The sequence below is a fragment of the Salminus brasiliensis genome, chromosome 3, assembly GCF_030463535.1.
Source record: "Salminus brasiliensis chromosome 3, fSalBra1.hap2, whole genome shotgun sequence".
NCBI lineage: Eukaryota > Metazoa > Chordata > Actinopteri > Characiformes > Bryconidae > Salminus > Salminus brasiliensis.
Window position 1 is genome coordinate 42,711,451 of NC_132880.1, and position 21,333 is coordinate 42,732,783.

Here is a 21,333-nt window from a genome sequence, read left to right on the forward strand (position 1 = left end):
ATTCAGGTTTAAATATAGCTCTGCTTGTGTTGTGGCTATTTTTGTCCCATGCTAGGTATTATTCATTTTGAATGGGTTGCTAGAAGCAACGCCAAGAGGATACAATGTCATGTAGTGGGTTGAGCCAGTCAGATAGGAATAAGCTCTAGATCGATTTTAAAACCAAGAAAATCATTCAAAACATTCTGATTATTGGTTTTTACACTAATCACAATACAAATACATTTCACATAGATATGAATAGCAATAGCATTGTCCCAGATTACCACTGTTCACGATAACAACACAATATGCTGTATTTTGTCCATCCAAAAACCATGGAAACATGTCCACAGGTAGAAGTTGGACAGTACAGCGTGTATGACCGATTTACTGAGACACAAATGGATAAAGTGTGAATAAGCTGTATAACACCACGCTGCTTTTATTACTGCTGATGCTTTTGTGTGGCCATCTTGGATTTGAACTCCAAGTTGGTGTTGGTGAGGCTCTCCGGACTTTCCTGAAAAGAAATCCATCTTGTGGGACGTTCTAGTTGAAATTTCCTATTTGGAACTAAGCAATTCCAACATGCCAGAAGAAACAGAAGGCAGCATTATCACACCATTTCCTCTTGTGGGAATACCACAGTGCAGTCCCATTTTTTTGTCAGCAGAAGGGAAGTTGACTGTATGCCCTTTTAACAGATGGTTAATATTTCTATACTATTTGATTTGATGTTAGCTTGCTGGGTAAGTGCAATAAGTTTGCATGGGTAGCTAATAAGCACACATTACGGCTAATGTAGCTGAGAGTGAAAGCATTCATGTTGAAAATGGCTATTTGAGTGGCATGTAAGATGAACTGCTGACCACACCAGTGACATATATATATTATTATTATTATTAACGTATCTTTTATGTCATTTTGTCAACGCAGTGGTTTGATTTGGGACAGCACATGTCAGATGCTATCTTCACATTGGGCTGTGTGGTTGGTGTGGCGCAACAGATAACACCACTGAGCTACCACACCATGTGGGAGACAGGAGTTCGATTCCTGGTCTGGGTGACTATGCTGTTGCCGCACCAATAATCCTTGGGTGCTTGGGTAAGACTCCTAACACTACACTGACCCACCTCTGTAAGTAACTCTGGATAAGGGTGTCTGCTAAATGCCGTAAATTTAAGTGCTGTCTTCTTACCTGTTTCGAGTCATTCTTACACTACATATCATTTTTATTTGTGGTTTACTTTATTATTTCTTTATAATTTTTACTTTTTACTTTGTTTGTTTTTTACAAATAGCATTTAAAACCATTTTTAGGTCATTTCTATGCCCGCCAGCTTCCTCTAATCGGCCCTTCTCTTTTCTCCAGTTGACCTCGTTGGCGTTTGGCATGTTAAGCCTTGCTTCCATATTCTCCTGAAGTAGCCCCAAAAGACTTTCATTAGTGGGCTGAGTGTGTGCTAATGTTGGGGGCGTAAATATAACAAATCAAGACTGTTACATAACAGTTGTGGGGTTTTGGAATTGGTTCGTTTTACAGCTCTACAGGAGGAACAGCAGGTTCACCTCCAAGCACCGAACTCTCATTCTTCAACCATGCTAAGATAAATGCAGTTTTCTATTCTAGACATATGTGCTGCAGATCAAAGATTCAGGTCCGGAAAGTAAAAATCGGCCCCAGGATTATGTTCCAACTGCCTGGGCAGCTCTGCTGCAGCTAAGCTAACATAGGCTCACCACCGTAACCGAAGACACAGGTAGACATGTACACTTTAACACAGCTCCTTCCAGCACTGTGCATAAACAGAGCTAGTCCAGCTAAGGCTTTTGCTATGCCTGATTAGGCTGTCTAATGTTGCTCTCTGAACTGATTAAAATGACTAAAGATTTGTGCAAAATGAATTACCAGGTAACAGAGAGCGGATAGTAACAGGTCAGAAGGTTGTTCGGAAAGGGTATATAGACATCATGCTACACTGTGCAAGTAGTGGGCCTTGGTCTCTTCTGAGAGTCTTGCATTTCTATTATTTCATGGAAATTACTGTCGATAATAAATGCTAAGAGGTCTGTGTGCATCCAGTCATAGTGAAGACGGTGAGGTGGGATGGGGGTGGGGCTTATGGGGCTATGCAAACCAAAAAATACTGAATAAAAAATCTAATCTTGACCTCAGAACTGAAATTCGTTATAGTGTATCGTTACACATCAATTCTGTTTTGTCTTCAGAGCAGGACTACCTTATCCAACTCCTGCATAGCTTGACCACAGAGCGGGTAGCCGGTCTTCTTTGTGCAAATTCCATGCAATGTGTGTTTGTGTGTGAACTCACACAGTCCTTAAACAAACATAAAAAAGAAGTCCCCCTCCATCTTAGCTCTTTTGTTGCTTACTGTGTCTTCAGCCTCTGCCAAGGACATTCCTCAGACTGCCCAGTTGTCCTGAGCGGCACTGCTCAGATAACCATGGCAACTCCATGTCCACATGTTCTCAGCAAGGGAGGAACCATATGTGTGTGTGTGTGTGTGTGTGTGTGTGTGTAAGACATGGTACATGGTAAACACAAACGTCACTGGGTCACACAATAGACAAGAGCTGACGTCCCTCTTTCTGCGTCACTCCCGCACACAAACACACGTTGCTACTCCCAATAAGTTGTAGAGGAGAAAGAGGGTCCGCCACACTTTCCTTTCCAGTGGAGACCAGCTCAGTTCTCTTAGCAAGAGTAGGCAGGTAGAGCTGTCAAAGTAACAAAAACTTCAAAGCTTGGAAGACAAAGCTGTCCTCATTACAGCTGAGAAAGCACTGCAGACAAAACAGCAATAATCGAGACATACGTCTTCAGAAGCCAGTCCTGACAGAATGGAAGTGGTCCTGACCAGACTCAGAGATTTCTCCTGTAAGGAGGCTACCTTTGATGACTGCAAAGCAGCAGTGATGTTCAGAGAGCGACCAGCAGCAGAGAACTTGTGCAGGACGGAGAGCATGGCCCGTGACCGCACTGGACGGCTGGACATCGAGAGTGCTCTGGCCTGGCTGAGACGAGAGCTGGTAAGACCTGATAAGCGGTTTTCTTAACTTCTCAATAGACTACATAGAGAGGTCCCTTGCATGTTGTTCTGTCTCTCTCAGTCCTGGATGAACATTGTGTTGAATATTCACTGGATAAATATTTTACTCATATAAAATCTATAACTCATTATGATATGATTGTAAGTTATTACTTTTATCCAGGGAATATTAAGCAGGTTTGTGTTTCTTTATTCTATTGATTATTGATCTATTGATCATTTTGCATCATTTTTTTATATAAAATAATGCCTAAAACAAGTGATATTATCTTCCATTACATCAAATTTTAATTGAAAAAGCTGCTTACGTGAGCAGTAAGTCTTTATTTCCTCAGTAAAATGCTAACATTAGAGTTCTCCTCATGGAGTCTAGTGTTATTTAGAGTTCTCCTCATATCAACACCTGGTTTGAGGGTAAATCAGTGTTTAATGATGGTAAATTAGGTGAACTGCTGCTGCTGCTGCTGATGGAGTTGAACACTTCTACGCTGTGCTGGCTGGACTGGGGGGCATCCAGGAGATCAGGAGAATCTGGAGTTAATACATAAAAACTCTCTTATAGCTGAGAGACATGCTTTTAAATAATGGGCTTTGCTACCTAAACCTTCTACGCAGTACAGTATATTGATAAATTGTCCTGCTGTGGTTTTCTCACTCTCCTTTTATGCTTATTTTTCGATAATCTATCCTGTTTGTGCTCATAATTCTTTTTTAATTCAAGTCCAGTACTGAAATGGTTCACAGATTTGATTTGTACTGCTTCCTGAAAAGCAAAGCTGCTTTTTTCCCATGGATGGTCTGTAAAAGCTCAGGGGTGGTCTCTACGAACGCCACATAGCACCAGTCTAAATTTATAGTCACTTTAGGCTCAGGTCAAGTCTAACAACAGCAGAGGCCATCCAGCTTGTTTGAGAAGTTCCTGCCAGACAGTAAAATCTTAGTGTGTCTGTGTCATTGACATGCAGGGGTCACCATTACAACAGCCCACACCCAGCATTCCCATGGGCAAGGGCAGATAAATCACCTGGCATTTACAGCCTTCATCCTTACCCTGAACTGCGGCCAGCAAAAGTCTCGGATGTCCCGACACCACAAGCTGAGAAAAACGAGCTGTAGAGTGGAGTGGTAGTTTAGTAGACAGGGGGTTTTCATGTACCTTGACTTTGCTAAATTAGGGGTTTGAATATATATTTTGGAACATATATTTTGTCTTTATTGCTAGTAACATTAATATGTTATTAATATACAGTCATATGAGAATATTATGACCACCTACCTAATAGTGGGAATAACCAGCCTTGGCTCAGATGGCACTGGCCAGGCATCATGTCAGGCACTGTATTAAGTGATGGAAAGTGTTCACTGTAGAGGTTCAGTGGGGCGCCACTGTTATACCATTGGAAGGCACTCAATGGACGAGAAGTCTACTCTCGGTAGACCTTCACTACGACGGCTCTAGATCATCCCACAAAGTTAGCAGTTTCTGAGATGCTACCACGCAAAACCCTTTTAGCCAAACTGCTACAAGTGACCAGTGTGCTTGCTTATTTATAGGTGCAGCAAATCCTGTCAGGTGGCATCTGTGATGCCCCAGGCTGAGTTAACTCCAAATTTGATCTAGTCTGATATGACCGTGGTAGCGGGACAAGGGAGGTAGCGTCTCAGAAACCCCTAACCTTATGAGATGTTCTAGAGTCATCGTAATGAAGGTGTACCGAGTATGGACTTCTCGCACATTGAGTGCCTCCCCACGGCCAGTGGTGGGACAGTGGTGTCCCATGGGTAATTGATGCCTGAGAGGAACAACGACTCTGTAAAGCTGCAAATAGTTGGTTAGTAGAACGTTATGTGAATTTGAATTATTATACCATTTTGGTTTTTGGTATATCTGTTTCCTGATATCTGATATCTGTTTCCTGGACGCTCCTACAATTTTTTTTATTTAGCTTTATTTGATTTTACCTTTATTCATTTATTATCACATAGGTAGGTATATTTCAAAAAGAATTGACCCAAAGTTCATCATTAGAAGTTTTTTATGATCAGTGTTTAAATTTTTAAGTTTGGGAAATGTTTAATGGCACGTTATTTAAATATTATTTATCAATGTGACATCAGTGTATTTATGTATCAGTTTTATCAATGGGGATGTTTGCATAATGAGAGGCTGTGACCGAAATGGATCCCTATTCTCAATTTAGAGCACTGATAATCTGTGAATGTCTGAATCGTAAGGTGAAATTCAAACATGATTTTGAGGGTACTATAATCTCCCACAATGCACTCATAATTTACAAATGATACATATACACCAATCAGCCATAACCTTAGCACCACCTGCCTGAGTAGGCCCCTTTTATACCGCCACAGCAGATCTGAACATTCGAGGCATGGACGCCATAATACCTCTAAAGACGTCCTGTGGTATCTGGCACCAAGACTTTAGCAGCAGATCCTGTACGTTGTGAGGTGAGGCCTCCATGGATTACGTCAATGAGTCTTAGATGCCCATGACCCTGTCGCTGGTTCAACGGTCGTAATTTCTTAGAGCACTTTTAGTAGGTACTGTACTTACCACTGCATAGCAGAGAAACCCAGCAGACCTGTCTGATGTTTTGGAGATGGTCTGACCCAGTCGTCTAGCCATCACAGTGGCTCAGGTCCTTATTCTTGCCCATTTTTTCTGCTTTTAACACCAAGATTAACTTCAAGAACTGACTGTTCACTTGCTGCCAAGTATGCAGATCCCACCCCTTGACAAATGCCACTGTAGATGAAGATAATCAATGTTTCTTACTTCACCCGTCAGTGGTGATGTTATATATCATGGCTGATCTGTTTATATAGAGTACGACAAAGCAAATAAACTCATGTAGAATTATTCAGATTAATATGAATGAAACCATGAATGAAAACCATGGTTACATTGGTTGCATGGTGACAGTGACAGATACCACTTCTGTTATTAATTGAATGAAGCAAAAACAAACAAAAATACAAATGTTATTCACATTTTATATGAATCATTAGTAAGTTAAAATGATTACAGTATCATTATGGAGCCCATTTGTCATCTCAACACATGTTAAAGAAGTACTTGAAACAGAAATGTGTCACGGTTTGTCACAAGACAGAGAGACATACTCACTGGATATTTTAATGAAAGAAAAGAAAACACAACAAACAGAAACCAAACAAGCACAAAGCTTACTAAACAAACACCACAAGAATCAACACAAGAATAAACAGGCCAAGTCAACAAACCACAAACTACATGAACACACACCAACATGGACATGCACAAGCACACATGCACAAGACCAGACGAAGGAAGGCTGAAACAAAGGGGTACTTATACAAAGACTAACAAGGGACTTACGAGGAACACCTGGGACTAACAAGGGGGCGTGGCTACAAAGGAGACACTGGTGGAAACACTAATGGACAGGCATGCAGGAGCACATGGCAACATAAAACAAAGGCAGACATGTCAACAGCGGCAGGCATGACAAAATGACACCCGCCACTCATTACGATCACTTCCAGTCAAGTCTCATGGTCAGCTTTTGAGCAGTGGACATAATAATAGCAAAAGTGAAAACACCGGGCAGACTGATCTTTGCTTTCTGCTTCTTAATAGAACATTAGTCACAGTTCAGTCTACTACAATGGCTGAAACAAAAAACCCAAGGAAGCACAGAAACATGTAGGAGTGTGGGGACTTTTTCCCTAGCAAGTTCAGGAAGATCTCCAGCACCAACAAGCTTTAGAAGAAAGTTCCTTTCCTTTTCTTACATTCTCTACAAAGCAATCCCAACACAAGTGTCTTTCAGAGCAAAGCCCCAAACACATTTATAACAAAGCAATTAGTGTAGAAAAGAATGATTTTGGCGGGAACATTATTTGTTCCCTCCATTCCTCAGCTTGGGACCGGCTCAGTAGTGGAATGTGCTGGAATTTAGGATTTTATTTGCTCACAATGAAGGCAATTAGACTGCCTCAGCTCCTCATAAAGCCAAAGACGAATAGGACATTAGCATTTGAAAGAGACATTGTTAGGTTTGAAATAGTTTAAACATTCGCTCCGCTGAAGGAATGAGAAGAAACTCAGTCAACACACTGATACCTTAACCTTGGACCGGCACCATGGCGCTCCTTTGGACTAGCTTGTGTTTCTCTCCAGTTTACACTTCAACCTGAAAGGGTAGATGAGGCGACACTGCACAACACTTGTATCCTCACCCTAAAACTAGCTGTAAAACAAAGAATAAGCGAACTGACTTCGGTGTACCAATCTTATTTATAGTTTCTATGAGAGGAGTATGAAACAACACGACACTTATTAAAAAAAGACACTTATTTGATTGGTCAGTGCTATCTCAGAGGAGGGGAGCTTAAATACTAACCTATGTATAAAAAAAAAAGTCACATGACCTGCAGGGGTCCATTTTGCGTCCTCTTTCAGCACATGTGAAAACACACATCACACAGTTCCATATTTTATTTAATGGAAAGTGCATTTTTAGCATGTTAATATTTTGACAAACTTTCAAAAATTGCATGTTTCCCTGAAGCAGCATTGTACCATAATGGAAGCACATAAGGCCACACCAGGCACACTAGGTTGGAATACAAGCAATATATAAAGAATAATGATATAGTATGTAAATATGTAATTCCTGATTAAATGCATATATAAATAAAGCACACATAAGAATAACTTCATATAAATGTATATATTTATTATATATATATAATTAATATTATATATTCATTATTATTCAATAATTTACATTTTCAAACAAATCTTGCCCATCAGTACTAAATGCGTTCATGCTATAATGCCACACTTTTTAAAACAAACATACTTTTGCAACCAGAAAAAATATATATTAATTTTACAGGGGATAAATCAATCCAAGCTGGGTGCAAAATTAGCATTCAGTTCATAAGTTAATTTAATTTGTAATGAGAAGAGTTACTTACTTATTAGCCACTAATACGACTGTAATGTGTTAATAAGAATATGTAATTCACATGCTGTGTATACCCACATATTATGATTTAATTAAGGAGATGAATCAGCATTTTTTTAAAGGCACTTCAAAAAGGTGTAAAGGGAAATGAAGTCATAGTAACAGTCCAGCAAAGAGAGAGTGAGAGTGAGGAATGGGTGATGAGGCCGGAAATGAGGATAGAGATGAAGATGAGGATGATGACAGAAGTATCAGATCAGGATAAGGTTAGAGTGACTTTTAATGTTTTTACCTTAAAACAACATTAAATGTAAAGTTTTGAGATGATCACTTGTGTAACAGGTGTCTTTGTCTTACCCTTGTGTTTTCCCTTCCTGGTCTGAGTCTCTGTTTTGCCCTGCCATGTACACATCAACACATGACTCTGTTTATATAGTTTATGTTTCTTGTCTCCGCCCTATAGCCCTGCCTTGTCCTTAGTGTTCCCACCTGTGTCTCCTTTGTAGCCCCGCCCTCTTGTTAGTCTCAGGTGTTCTTTGTTGGTCTGGTGTATAAATAGTCCGCTCTGTGGGCTGCGAGCATTGTCATCTAGGAGGATAGAGTTTCTCCTGGGGGAACCTGGGGGTACTATATGCACAAAACAAGTACCAATAGCAACAGCAAAATAAGCTGTTTGGCAGAGAGTTGGCAAAATGGATGCAACCCACATACTCAGCTCTGCTGCTCATCCCACAAATGCATGTTCCTTACAAATGTGGCACCATTTAAAATGGAAATTAGCTGGCTTTCCAACTGTCTAAGATTTATTGCCAAGAAGGATTGTTACAACAAAGAAATTGTGTAGCATTACGATTTGGTATTTGTTACTTCTGCTCCCCCTACGGCCACCCCTGAGGGACACGCTTTTAGGACTTTCTGGACAAATACACATAGAGAGAGTAATATTACAAGATTTTACACAAATATGACTATGATTAATAATATGATTATGCAGCATTATGCAGTTCTTATGAGTGCTGTCCTGCGAGCTTCACCAGAGTTACATAGTGCAGTTAGCAGCACTCCAAGGTGCATTCTCTCTTTTACAGTCTGCGGAGCATCACTGTGGAAAAAGGCATTAGGACATGACCCCTCTGTGTGGATATGCTTAGACCAGACTTATCTTCGCCTACTGGTTGCCAAGGCTCACCCCTGACCTTAGCAACACCAACAAGAGGCCAGTGACTGGCAGACTGACAGGGGGCTGCAACCAAAAGTGATTAAGTAAAAGAGTTGTACTGTGTGTGGCTGGAAGGAGTGAGAGAGATTCACGGTTGGGGAGCTATTGTTCAAAGACATAGCTGTTACCTCAAGGTTTGTCATAGGTTTAATCACTGTTTTGAAGAACCCATTAAAAGGTGTCTGATGTGTTTCAGATGGAGATGCGATCTCAGGACCAGGCTCTTGTCCGGCAGCTGATGGACCTCCATGCAGGCATCCAGGAGCTGAAACAGGAGTGTGCTGTGGAATATGACGAGGAGGATGAGCAGGAGGATGACGAAGAGCCATGCTGGGACTCAGGAAGCGAGACAGGGGGGAGCAGTGCCTCTTCTTATTCAGGAGAGATGTGTTTTTACCCCTCAATCTACTCCCCCTTCCGCACCAGTCCAGTTCCCGTAGGCTGTATACCGAAGAGGGCCTTCTGTCGGCGCAGCTCAGTACCTTAGAGAGCTCCTGCACATCATCTGAACATTCTTCAAACCTGCAGTGCTCCAACATTTCATTTACAGCTTACTGACGTATCAGCTTACTGATGTATCAGCTTACTGACGTATCAACTTACTGACGTATCAGCTTACTGACGTATCAACTTACTGACGTATCAGCTTACTGACGTATCAACTTACTGATGTATCACTACCTGCATTTAGCAGGAAATCATAGTACCTTTTACATGGCTAGGGTAGAGGTGGGTGAGGTAACGATATGGTATCATTATCATGACAAATCACATCACAATAATCATTTAGAAGGATATTGTGGGTAGTGTGAGTTAGTATTTCCACTAGGGATGTCCCGATCAGGTTATTTGCCCCCTGATCCAGAAGTCTTTTAATGCTGAGTATCAGCCGATTCCATCCAATCTGTTCATCTGCTCCAGAGAGTCCTATTCTATTGGTAATACTTCACTACAGGGACTAGCCAAGCTGTGTGTGTGCATTTGCACATCTGTGTTAGCAATTGGTGCTACTTAAATTAGCTGAATGACCCCAAATCAACCCCAAGACAGATCAATAGTGTGGGTCATCTGAGGGGCCCTGAGGACTGGATGAAAATCACTGCTTCAGCCACAGGGTGAACGTCTATAAATATTGTGATGTATTTTTGCCATATTACCCACTCCTACACTAGGGTAAGGATTGCATTTGGGAAAAGTGCGTGACCTGGGATTCAATAGCAGCAATTGATAAGATGAGAGTAGGCCGGAATGCTGTGTGGATGTGGATTGTGATCGTTATCACAGCTCTACATCAGACAAGGTCTCGGAAGAACAGAGGCTGCTGTTCTCTATTGCCTATGCCCCAAATGTGTTAACTGACCGACTCTCTTGAAGAGCTCTGTAGATGTAGATGTTTGAGTGTGTGTGAGAATGTGTGGGCAAGAGCATGTGTATGTTGCTGCTTGCTTGGACGCATATGTGCCTTATACCTCACAGACTGTAGGCTACAGTTAGCAGTGTTATCCTGCATGGCTCACTGCACATACGACCACAATAGAATACACAATATGGGCAAAAGTATTGGGACACTTCTCTTAATCATTGCATTCAGGCGTTTAAAATCAAGCACCTAGCCATGCAGTCTGCTTTTACACACATTAGTGAAAGAATGGGTCCTTCCCTCCCTAATGCCGGGATGGGACACCTACACATTACACCTGCAGGAGCTTTTATGACATCCCAGTCTAAATCCTAAGGCATTAATATTGAGTTGCGCTGGGTATGTGTGCAAAACTGCAACTGTGATTGCAGTGGGTGCGTCCTGACGTAGCTAGTCATTAATTAAAAGAGGTGTTGATACTTTTGGCTGTATAGTGTATATTAATTTCATTTGTGAGTAGCCCAGTGTTTAACCAACAGAATGGCGATGTTAGTTGTTAAATTGAGCTAGACATGAGTTGAAAAAGAGAGAAGAATGAGATCCATCCAAAGCCTTATTGGCCTTGTAGGTTTGTGGTGCCACCATAGGCTTAATGAAACTCCATAATTGTCCACATTCTCTTGCATTTGATCAATACTGATTTTAACTTGCGTATAAACCACCAATCCTATTACCCAGCCCTGACTGGGATGCACATTTTAACCCAAAGTTATCAAAACCCAGATGAGACAACCCTGTTGCTGGATTGAATGTACTAGATGAATAATACAGACATTTACAGTGAAGCTTGTGTTGTACTGTAGTGACGACAATATTGTGACGACACTTTTTTGAGTGTGAAGATGGGAATACTTGTGGACGCTATGAATGTAACTTCTCTGGGACAGATATCACACACTGTATGTCATGATTAAACACTCAAACATTCATTGGTATGGCAGATTCTTTTATTTAGCAACACTGCCTTACGAAATAGCATGCTCTATAAACAAGCATATTGGAAACAGTCCGAACAAAAACTCCAAAAATGGAGAAACAATTTATAGGAGAAAGAAAAACGTGTGCTTATGCTTAGCTTCCAATCCAAGTTAACTCTTTAAACTCTTCACAGAGACCCACACTTCAGTTCTTCACCCTAATAACTGCAGTTTCATAAACCCTAGAATAGAACCCTGTGGGACTTCACACATATGCTAAACTTTTTCTGAATTAGTGTTAAAGTAGAATAACAAATCTAGGGATCACAGTTGCGCAATTAGTGTGTGTTGGGCTGGTACGAGTAGATCACACACAGCAGTGCTGCTGGAGTTCTTAAACACAGTGTCTGTCCACACAGTGTCCACTCTATTAGACACTCACAACAGTTGCTTCCCCTTGTAGATGTAAAGTCAGAGACCGAAGCTTTGATCAGTTGCTGCACAGTTTATGTTGGTCATTGGTGGAGTTATCAGACCAGAAGTGATGCTGAGGTGTTTAAGAACTCCAGCATCACTGCTGCGTCTTATTCACTTGTACCACAGCGCAACACACTACCATGTCAGTCAGTGTCACTGCAGTGCTGAAAATGACCCACCACCCAAATACTACCTGCTCTGTTGTGGTCTTGTGGGGTTCTGACCGTTGAAGAACAGGGTGAGAGGAGGCTAACAAGGAATGCAGAGAAATCAAGTGCTCCTATATGGTAAGGGGAGCTGATTTAATGGACATGGCTTGTGATGAGAATTGGACATTTGACAAACATGCACACACTGTAATACATCTAAACAAGTGCAGACCTTTTTTGTGGATAAAGAAACGTCCACATTCAAACTGCTTTCCATTGCATTCATCATTCTTTTTCTTTTGTTTACAAAATAAAGCATGCTTAATATGTTTCATACGCAAGATTATATCATGAGCATGAATGAAATTCTTACTTCAAAGAGCAAAAGATGCAGATTTTGACATTTGCAACTCAAGTACACTCTTAAATAAAGGTACCAAAAAGGGTTCATTGGACTGATGCCATAGAAGGGGCACTTTCAGCTCCCTTAAAAAAAACTCTCAATGGAGGATTCTTTCAAGAGTCATTTTTGTAAATGAGTGCGAAACTGACCAACCTTTTCAACGTGTAAAGAACCTCCACATAATGTAAAGGTTTTAGACCAATGACGTATTTGCAGAGAGCTGTACACCCGACCCAAGAACCCTTTAGGAACCTTTACGTTTGCAATATCTTCCAGAAAGCAGACAGGATGCATTGTGGAGACAGCACTGAACCACTGTCAGTTTGTCCACCGGAAGGGATTTCTGTTGTGCGTGGTCATTGCTGACCACCACTGTTAGTGTCCAGTAGAACTGGGTCGCTCTCCCGTCGCAGTCTCTGGATCTCAGTGTTAAGTCCGAGCAGTGTCTGAGCCAGCTGCCGGTCCTGTGAGCGCATCTCCAGCTGCATGTTAAAGACAGGACTACACGTGAGCATTTTCAACACTGTGAGCATTCAGTCAAGCCAGGTCAGGACTCAACAGTGTCTGCCCTGTTATGCAGCACAAGAAGCATTCTTTAGCAGCATGAGTTACCCATATACACGTTCTGTGGGTCTAAACCTCAGTTCCTCACTTTAATTACTATTAATTTCAGTTCAAAAATTAATTGCTGTATTATATATCATTAGACATGGTTATTGATATAGATAGTGGTATAGATATACTGTAGTTTTTGCATAACACTAACATGACAGTAACTTGACATGATACATGAGCCGATACTACAAGCACTACACCAACTGTATCTATTAATAACTAAATAGAAACCCATCAGATCAGATCAGCCATAACATTAAAACCACTGACAGGTAAAGTGAATCACATTGATTATCTGGTTACAGTGGCATCTGTCAAGAAGTGGGATCTACATATTAAGCAGCAAGTAAACAGTGAATTTACGAAAGTGGTGAAGGTGTTAAAAGCAGGAAAATGCTCAAGCATAAAAATCTGAGACACTTTGACAAGAACCAAATTGTGAGGTTCTAGACGACAGGGTCAGAACATCTCCAAACATCAGGCAGGTCTTGTGGGGGGTTTTCTGGTAACAAAAGTGCACCAAGGAAGGACAACTGGTGAACACACAACCGGGTAATCAGCACCTAAGGCTCATTGGTGTGATCCATGGAGGTCCCACCTCACAACTTACAGGATTTAAAGGAGTATATCCCACCCCTTGACAGATGCTACTGTAGATAAAGATAATCAGTGTTTTTTCACCTCACCTGTCAGTGGTATATATTAATATGTATACTTTATATATATATATATATATATATATATATATATATATATATTTTTTTTTTTTTTTTTTTTATAAAACATAAAATGCATTAAGTAAGAAACATCTTGCACTTTGAACAGCAGAGGGAGAAGATGCTCCACATCCAGACCAGTTAATAACTAAGAGTTTCGACATTATTTTTCATTGACTATCTACAGACCTCAAAAAGCTCACCAATGCTGAAGATATGCCACCAACTCACCAGCTCTGACCGTAGCCAGCTAATCGCTCCATCTATCTTGGCTCTGCGAAGTTCTTCATTAGCCTGGAGACTTCTGCTGGTGCTGAAGGGATCTGCGCTGCTCTCTGGAGAGGTTCTTGGCTCTGCTGTTGTTCTGAAGGCATGCAGAAGTTTGTTCTTGATGTTCTCCAGAACCATAATGGACACAGAGTCCTCGTACTGAGTCTCCGGGTTCATCCTGATGTCCACAAGACTGAGAACGCTTAACAAGGGTGTGTGAGAACACTGTGTGAAGATGCCCTGATGAGCCCTCCTCAGGGGACTGACCACTTTTACACTACTCACACACACACATCTTAGGTCCAGGCTTTTTTTTTTAACCCTCTCCTGTTCTTCTCCTGTCTTGCAGCTCTTGTACCTCCTGTCCACGTTCCTTTGACCCTGACTCCCCTCTCTTCCTCTTCTCCTGTACGCCCTTTATCGTTTATTCATCCACACACACACACACACACACACACAGGATCTGTCAGTGGTAAGGAGCAAGTGTTTAAGCTCCTCTCTCGTCTTCTCGGCTGGCTTGTTTTGTCACTGTTACTATGGAGAAGCAGCCCCACCACGTCCCCTCCCACCAGGAACCCCAAAAAGAATGGAGGGACATTGTAGACAAAGGCCATTGTTGTGTCCGAAAGAAGTAAAAAAAAAAGGTGCAGGGGGGCTTGCTCTCTCTCTCTCTCTCTCTCAATCTCTTTCTCTCACTCTCTCTTTCACACACCCCCAACTACGAGCCCATTCAGCCTTTGTGTGAGAAATGGGCTGTGAGAGAGATCTCAGTCGACTCTTTGTGATGGAGTACAGTGTCTCGACAGCTAGTTTTCTCCTGACCTTTAGGCGGGGTTTGCAGCCTGAAAAGGCCCCGCTCGTCACTACTGTGCGTCAGACAAGTCGGCAGTTAAGAAGCCGGAGTCCTGCACTTTTCAATAGGAAACACTGTGAAGCTCGCTGCGGGGAAACAGAATTAGCACTACTGGGTATAAAGTAAGCCTCCTCTCCCAGGGGCAATGAATCTACAGCCTTCTGGCAGCCTTGACACCAGCCTTTCGTTCCCTCTGTGGGGACAGAAACAGTAGCCTAGTGTACTCTTCCTCATCCTTACTGTCAGCTACACGCAGCGGTCCCTGCAAGAAAAGCAGCCTAGAGCGGGGCGTGAGACTCCAGGTCTGACCAAAATCGGCCAACTCCCAGTTGATATCTTTCTCAGATGTTCTGCTGGCACCCATTGCTGACACAGATGCTTGTCTAGTCCCTGTGGAGAAGTATTGCCAGTAAAATAGGACCTGTTGGCACCATGCCTAATGCCTGGCATGGGCTAGATAGAGTTTTAAGCCCCCTCATACACCCCCAGCATTGAGTGTGAAGCAGTGGAACTGTGTTCTCTGGAATGATGGATGGTGCTGCATCCAGTACTTCTGGGATGAGTGGAGGTGAGTGGTGATCATCCATCATCCTGACTTCACTTATGCTCGTGTCACTGAATGCAATTAAATCCTCACAAGGATAAACTCTTCTTAAAACCCTTGATCTCGGAGGAAAAAATAAATGAGCAGGTGTCCCAATACTTTTCTCCACATTTATTTGTACAATAAATGAGCAGGTGTCCCAATACTTTTATCCATCTTTATTTGTACAATAAATGAGCAGGTGTCCCAATACTTTTCTCCACATTTATTTGTACAATAAATGAGCAGGTGTCCCAATACTTTCCTCCATCTTTATTTGTAAAATAAATGAGCAGGTGTCCCAATACTTTTCTCCACATTTATTTGTACAATAAATGAGCAGGTGTCCCAATACTTTCCTCCATCTTTATTTGTACAATAAATGAGCAGGTGTCCCAATACTTTCCTCCATCTTTATTTGTAAAATAAATGAGCAGGTGTCCCAATACTTTTCTCCACATTTATTTGTACAATAAATGAGCAGGTGTCCCAATACTTTTATCCATCTTTATTTGTACAATAAATGAGCAGGTGTCCCAATACTTTCCTCCACATTTATTTGTACAATAAATGAGCAGGTGTCCCAATACTTTCCTCCATCTTTATTTGTAAAATAAATGAGCAGGTGTCCCAATACTTTTATCCATCTTTATTTGTACAATAAATGAGCAGGTGTCCCAATACTTTTCTCCATCTTTATTTGTAAAATAAATGAGCAGGTGTCCCAATACTTTTGTCCACCTCTATTTGTACAATAAATGAGCAGGTGTCCCAATACTTTTCTCCATCCTTATTTGTACAATAAATGAGCAGGTGTCCCAATACTTTTGTCCACCCCTATTTGTACAATAAATGAGCAGGTGTCCCAATACTTTTGCAGGCAAGCGTGAGAACCAGAGCTACAAAGAGAGAGACAGGAAGACAGAGAGACATAAAGATAAAGAACGAGAGAGAGAGAGAGAGAGAGAGAGAGAGAGAGAGAGAGAGAGAGATTTAGCTGCTGTGGGATACTGTGACATTTGCACTGAGGTCACTGGTGCATGTGCTAATGTGAGATTAAGCCTTAAGGTCAATCAGCAGAGCAGAACATGGCAGTATAACAGAGGACGAATGACCAACCGTTAAACTCGCAGTGACAGAAAGAAGACCTTCACCGTCCGCAGGACTGCCTCCATTTCCACGGCCCAGTGTGAGCGCCCGTGCTGCTCCACGGCTTCACCCACAGCCGGTCAGCAGTGCTTTGATTAGTGTGTGACCGGCAGTGGAGTCAGTACATAGCAGAGCCGTCAATCAACAACTCTGACAGTTGACAAAAGTATTGGGACACCTGCTCATTCATTGTTTCTTCCATAATTAATGGCATTTAAAAATGAGTAATTGTCTCTGCTGTCTAAAGAAGGCCTTCTAATAGATTTTGGAGGAGAATTGCTGTGAGGATTTGATTGTATTCAGTGCCTAAGAGTGTTAGTAATGTCAGGATGTTGGATGATCACCACCCTACCTCATCCCCTACTCCCCAACTCCTCCCAAAAGTATTAGTATTAGCCATAATCCAGTACAGACACTAAACAAGCTGTGCATTTGTGTGCATTTGCACATCTGTGTCAGCAATGGGTGCATGTTTTGGCAGCACAGGCTAACACTGGCAGCTAATCTTAGCTAATATGATTAATTCAGGCTAACACAGGCAGCTAATCTTAGCTAATATGATTAATTCAGGCTAACACAGGCAGCTAATCTTAGCTAATATGATTAATTCAGGCTAACACAGGCAGCTAAGCTTAGCTAATATGATTAATTCAGGCTAACACTGGCAGCTAATCTTAGCTAATATGATTAATTCAGGCTAACACAGGCAGCTAATCTTAGCTAACAGGTCTAACACAGGCTAACACTGGAAGCTAATCTTAGCTAATATGATTAATTCAGGCTAACACAGGCAGCTAATCTTAGCTAACAGGTCTAACACAGGCTAACACTGGAAGCTAATCTTAGCTAACAGGATTAATCCAGGCTAACACAGGCAGCTAGTCTTAGTTAACATGATTAACTCAGGCTAACACAGGCAGCTAGTCTTAGTTAACATGATTAACTCAGGCTAACACAGGCAGCTAATCTTAGCTAACAGGTCTAACACAGGCTAACACAGGCAGCTAATCTTAGCTAATATGATTAACTCAGGCTAACACAGGCAGCTAATCTTAGCTAATATGATTAATTCAGGCTAACACAGGCAGCTAATCTTAGCTAATATGATTAATTCAGGCTAACACAGGCAGCTAATCTTAGCTAATATGATTAATTCAGGCTAACACAGGCAGCTAATCTTAGCTAATATGATTAATTCAGGCTAACACACACAGCTAATCTTAGCTAATATGATTAATTCAGGCTAACACAGGCAGCTAAGCTTAGCTAATATGATTAATTCAGGCTAACACTGGCAGCTAATCTTAGCTAATATGATTAATTCAGGCTAACACAGGCAGCTAATCTTAGCTAACAGGTCTAACACAGGCTAACACTGGAAGCTAATCTTAGCTAATATGATTAATTCAGGCTAACACAGGCAGCTAATCTTAGCTAACAGGTCTAACACAGGCTAACACTGGAAGCTAATCTTAGCTAACAGGATTAATCCAGGCTAACACAGGCAGCTAGTCTTAGTTAACATGATTAACTCAGGCTAACACAGGCAGCTAGTCTTAGTTAACATGATTAACTCAGGCTAACACAGGCAGCTAATCTTAGCTAACAGGTCTAACACAGGCTAACACAGGCAGCTAATCTTAGCTAATATGATTAACTCAGGCTAACACAGGCAGCTAATCTTAGCTAATATGATTAATTCAGGCTAACACAGGCAGCTAATCTTAGCTAATATGATTAATTCAGGCTAACACAGGCAGCTAATCTTAGCTAATATGATTAATTCAGGCTAACACAGGCAGCTAATCTTAGCTAATATGATTAATTCAGGCTAACACAGGCAGCTAATCTTAGCTAATATGATTAATTCAGGCTAACACAGGCAGCTAATCTTAGCTAATATGATTAATTCAGGCTAACACAGGCAGCTAATCTTAGCTAATATGATTAATTCAGGCTAACACAGGCAGCTAATCTTAGCTAATATGATTAATTCAGGCTAACACAGGCAGCTAATCTTAGCTAACAGGTCTAACACAGGCTAACACAGGCAGCTAATCTTAGCTAACAGGTCTAACACAGGCTAACACTGGAAGCTAATCTTAGCTAAAAGGTGTAATCCAGGCTAACACAGGCAGCTAATCGTAGCTAACAGGATGAATCCAGGCTAACACTGGCAGCTAATCTTAGCTAACAGGTCTAACACAGGCTAACACACGCAGCTAATCTTAGCTAATATGATTAATTCAGGCTAACACAGGCAGCTAATCTTAGCTAACAGGTCTAACACAGGCTAACACAGGCAGCTAATCTTAGCTAACAGGATTAATCCAGGCTAACACACGCAGCTAATCTTAGCTAATATGATTAATTCAGGCTAACACAGGCAGCTAATCTTAGCTAATATGATTAATTCAGGCTAACACACGCAGCTAATCTTAGCTAATATGATTAATTCAGGCTAACACAGGCAGCTAATCTTAGCTAATATGATTAATTCAGGCTAACACACGCAGCTAATCTTAGCTAATATGATTAATTCAGGCTAACACAGGCAGCTAATCTTAGCTAATATGATTAATTCAGGCTAACACAGGCAGCTAGTCTTAGCTAACAGGATTAATTCAGGCTAACACACACAGCTAATCTTAGCTAACAGGATTAATTCAGGCTAACACAGGCAGCTAATCTTAAATAACAGGATTAACTCAGGCTACCACAGGCAGCTAATCTTAGCTAATATGATTAACTCAGGCTAACACAGGCAGCTAATCTTAGCTAATATGATTAATTCAGGCTAACACAGGCAGCTAATCTTAGCTAATATGATTAATTCAGGCTAACACTGGCAGCTAATCTTAGCTAACAGGTGTAATTCAGGCTAACACAGGCAGCTAATCTTAGCTAACAGGTGTAATTCAGGCTAACACAGGCAGCTAATCTTAGCTAATATGATTAATCCAGGCTAACACAGGCAGCTAATCTTAGCTAACAGGTGTAATTCAGGCTAACACAGGCAGCTAATCTTAGCAAAAATAGCTGATTGTCTTCATCTACAGTAGATGAGTATGAAATATTAGCCAGTAAGTGAACAGTCAGGTGTTGTGGGGTTTTTCTGGTATGCAGTGGTCAGTGTGAACTAGTGAACCAGTGAGAGGGTCATGGGCACCTAAGACTCCTTGACACTCATGGATGCCCCACCTCACAATTTACAGGACTTGAAGGATCTGCTGCTGATGTTTTGGTGGCAGATACCTCAGGACACCTTTTAGAGGTCTTATGGAGTCAAAGCCTTGATGGGTTATGAACAGTGTTGCCAATTCCTCAGTATTGGCAGAAAAGGAGGCTAGATTTGTTGCTTGCCGCTTAAAAAAGTCGCTAGAGGAGTCTGAAAAGTCGCTAAATATAGCAACAAAGTGGCCAAAATGGCAACGCTGGTTATGAAGCTGTTTGCGGGTCTACATAGGTCTACATAACATAAGCAGTAATACTGTAATAATAAAAAATAATACATAAAACAACGCTATGTCCGTGTTTATGTGCACTTTGAGCAAAGCAGATCTGCTTCTCTTTGTTGTGAAAACCACCCCCAGCTTTATAGCCCAAGCACTTATAGCGCCCCCTTATGGACAATCTTGCTAAAGGTGAGTCACTGAGTTACAAGACCGGTCCATGATGTGCTGCATATCTAATAAAACAGCCCATGCATCTCAAAGAGTTAAAACTAACATCACTACCACACACCTTATACGCATACCATAAAAAAAGCAACAACTACATCTTACTAAAATGTAGTGCTCTGAGAACAGAAGATATATTTCCTAATTTATTTTATTTATATATATTTTTTTATTTGACATATAATGCTAATCTAACAAAAGCTAAAATAAATAAATGAAAATGAAGATTGTGATTTTATGGTGCTGAGGACAATGCTCTAATTTTTAAGGTGCCATTATTTTTTTGCCTTTTCAGATTTCAAGCTTTTTTAGGTCTTACAAATGACTCTTGCGTACAGTTCTGGCATGAATAAAAATAGAAATATGTGATTATTGAAGCTTATTAAACCTTATTTTCCAGTTAGGTACTGCATAACTTTCAAAATCCTACATCTTACCTAAGCCTTAAATGGATTTATGAATATACGCCTGCCTGTGCATTTCATTCATCACACTCCCCTCTACTCTCTTTTAAATCCAAACTTAAAACTTAAACTTAACTTTTACAAATGACTCTTGCGTACAGTTCTGGCATGAATAAAAATAGAAATATGTGATTATTGAAGCTTATTATTAAACCTTATTTTCTGTACTTGTTTACCTACATGAAAAATCTCTGACTGGGGGCTGACTGACAGTTCAAGGTCCCCCCCCAGAGGCTTGTGAGCATCCTGCCTCTTACTGGTGGTGAGGGGTCAATACAACTGGTTGAAGCTTAAAAAGACACTGAATATTCTGTAATGTCACTCATTTGGGCTTTGATTTGGACTCATTAAGTACATTAACAAAAACAACCAAAACATGTCCTCTG

The 21,333-nt window shown here is 41.1% G+C and overlaps 2 protein-coding genes across 2 annotated transcripts; one reads left to right on the plus strand and one right to left on the minus strand.

Annotated features, from left to right (window-relative positions):
- The first annotated feature begins 2,619 nt into the window (after positions 1–2,619).
- LOC140551452 (uncharacterized) lies at positions 2,620–11,600 on the plus strand. Its single transcript, XM_072674883.1, has 2 exons — positions 2,620–3,036; positions 9,448–11,600. Exons 1-2 carry the CDS (start codon positions 2,848–2,850, stop codon positions 9,736–9,738), a joined length of 480 nt encoding a protein of 159 aa, XP_072530984.1. The 5' UTR covers positions 2,620–2,847; the 3' UTR covers positions 9,739–11,600.
- Positions 11,601–11,604: 4 nt separating this feature from the next.
- On the minus strand, positions 11,605–14,720 carry aard (alanine and arginine rich domain containing protein). Its single transcript, XM_072674884.1, has 2 exons — positions 14,180–14,720; positions 11,605–13,099 (listed from the first exon to the last, which is right to left on the minus strand). The coding sequence occupies exons 1-2, from the start codon at positions 14,393–14,395 to the stop codon at positions 12,974–12,976; spliced, it is 342 nt and encodes a 113-aa protein (XP_072530985.1). The 5' UTR covers positions 14,396–14,720; the 3' UTR covers positions 11,605–12,973.
- Positions 14,721–21,333: the final 6,613 nt, after the last annotated feature.

Excerpts from the sequence above, each read along its gene's own strand:
- LOC140551452 (XM_072674883.1), top strand. The coding sequence starts at position 2,848 with ATGGAAGTGGTCCTGACCAGACTCAGAGATTTCTCCTGTAAGGAGGCT. Across the intron at positions 3,037-9,447 it reads CCTGGCTGAGACGAGAGCTG|ATGGAGATGCGATCTCAGGA; the intron begins GTAAGACCTGAT and ends GATGTGTTTCAG.
- aard (XM_072674884.1), bottom strand. The coding sequence starts at position 14,395 with ATGAACCCGGAGACTCAGTACGAGGACTCTGTGTCCATTATGGTTCTG. Across the intron at positions 13,100-14,179 it reads GCTGGCTACGGTCAGAGCTG|CTGGAGATGCGCTCACAGGA; the intron begins GTGAGTTGGTGG and ends TTTAACATGCAG.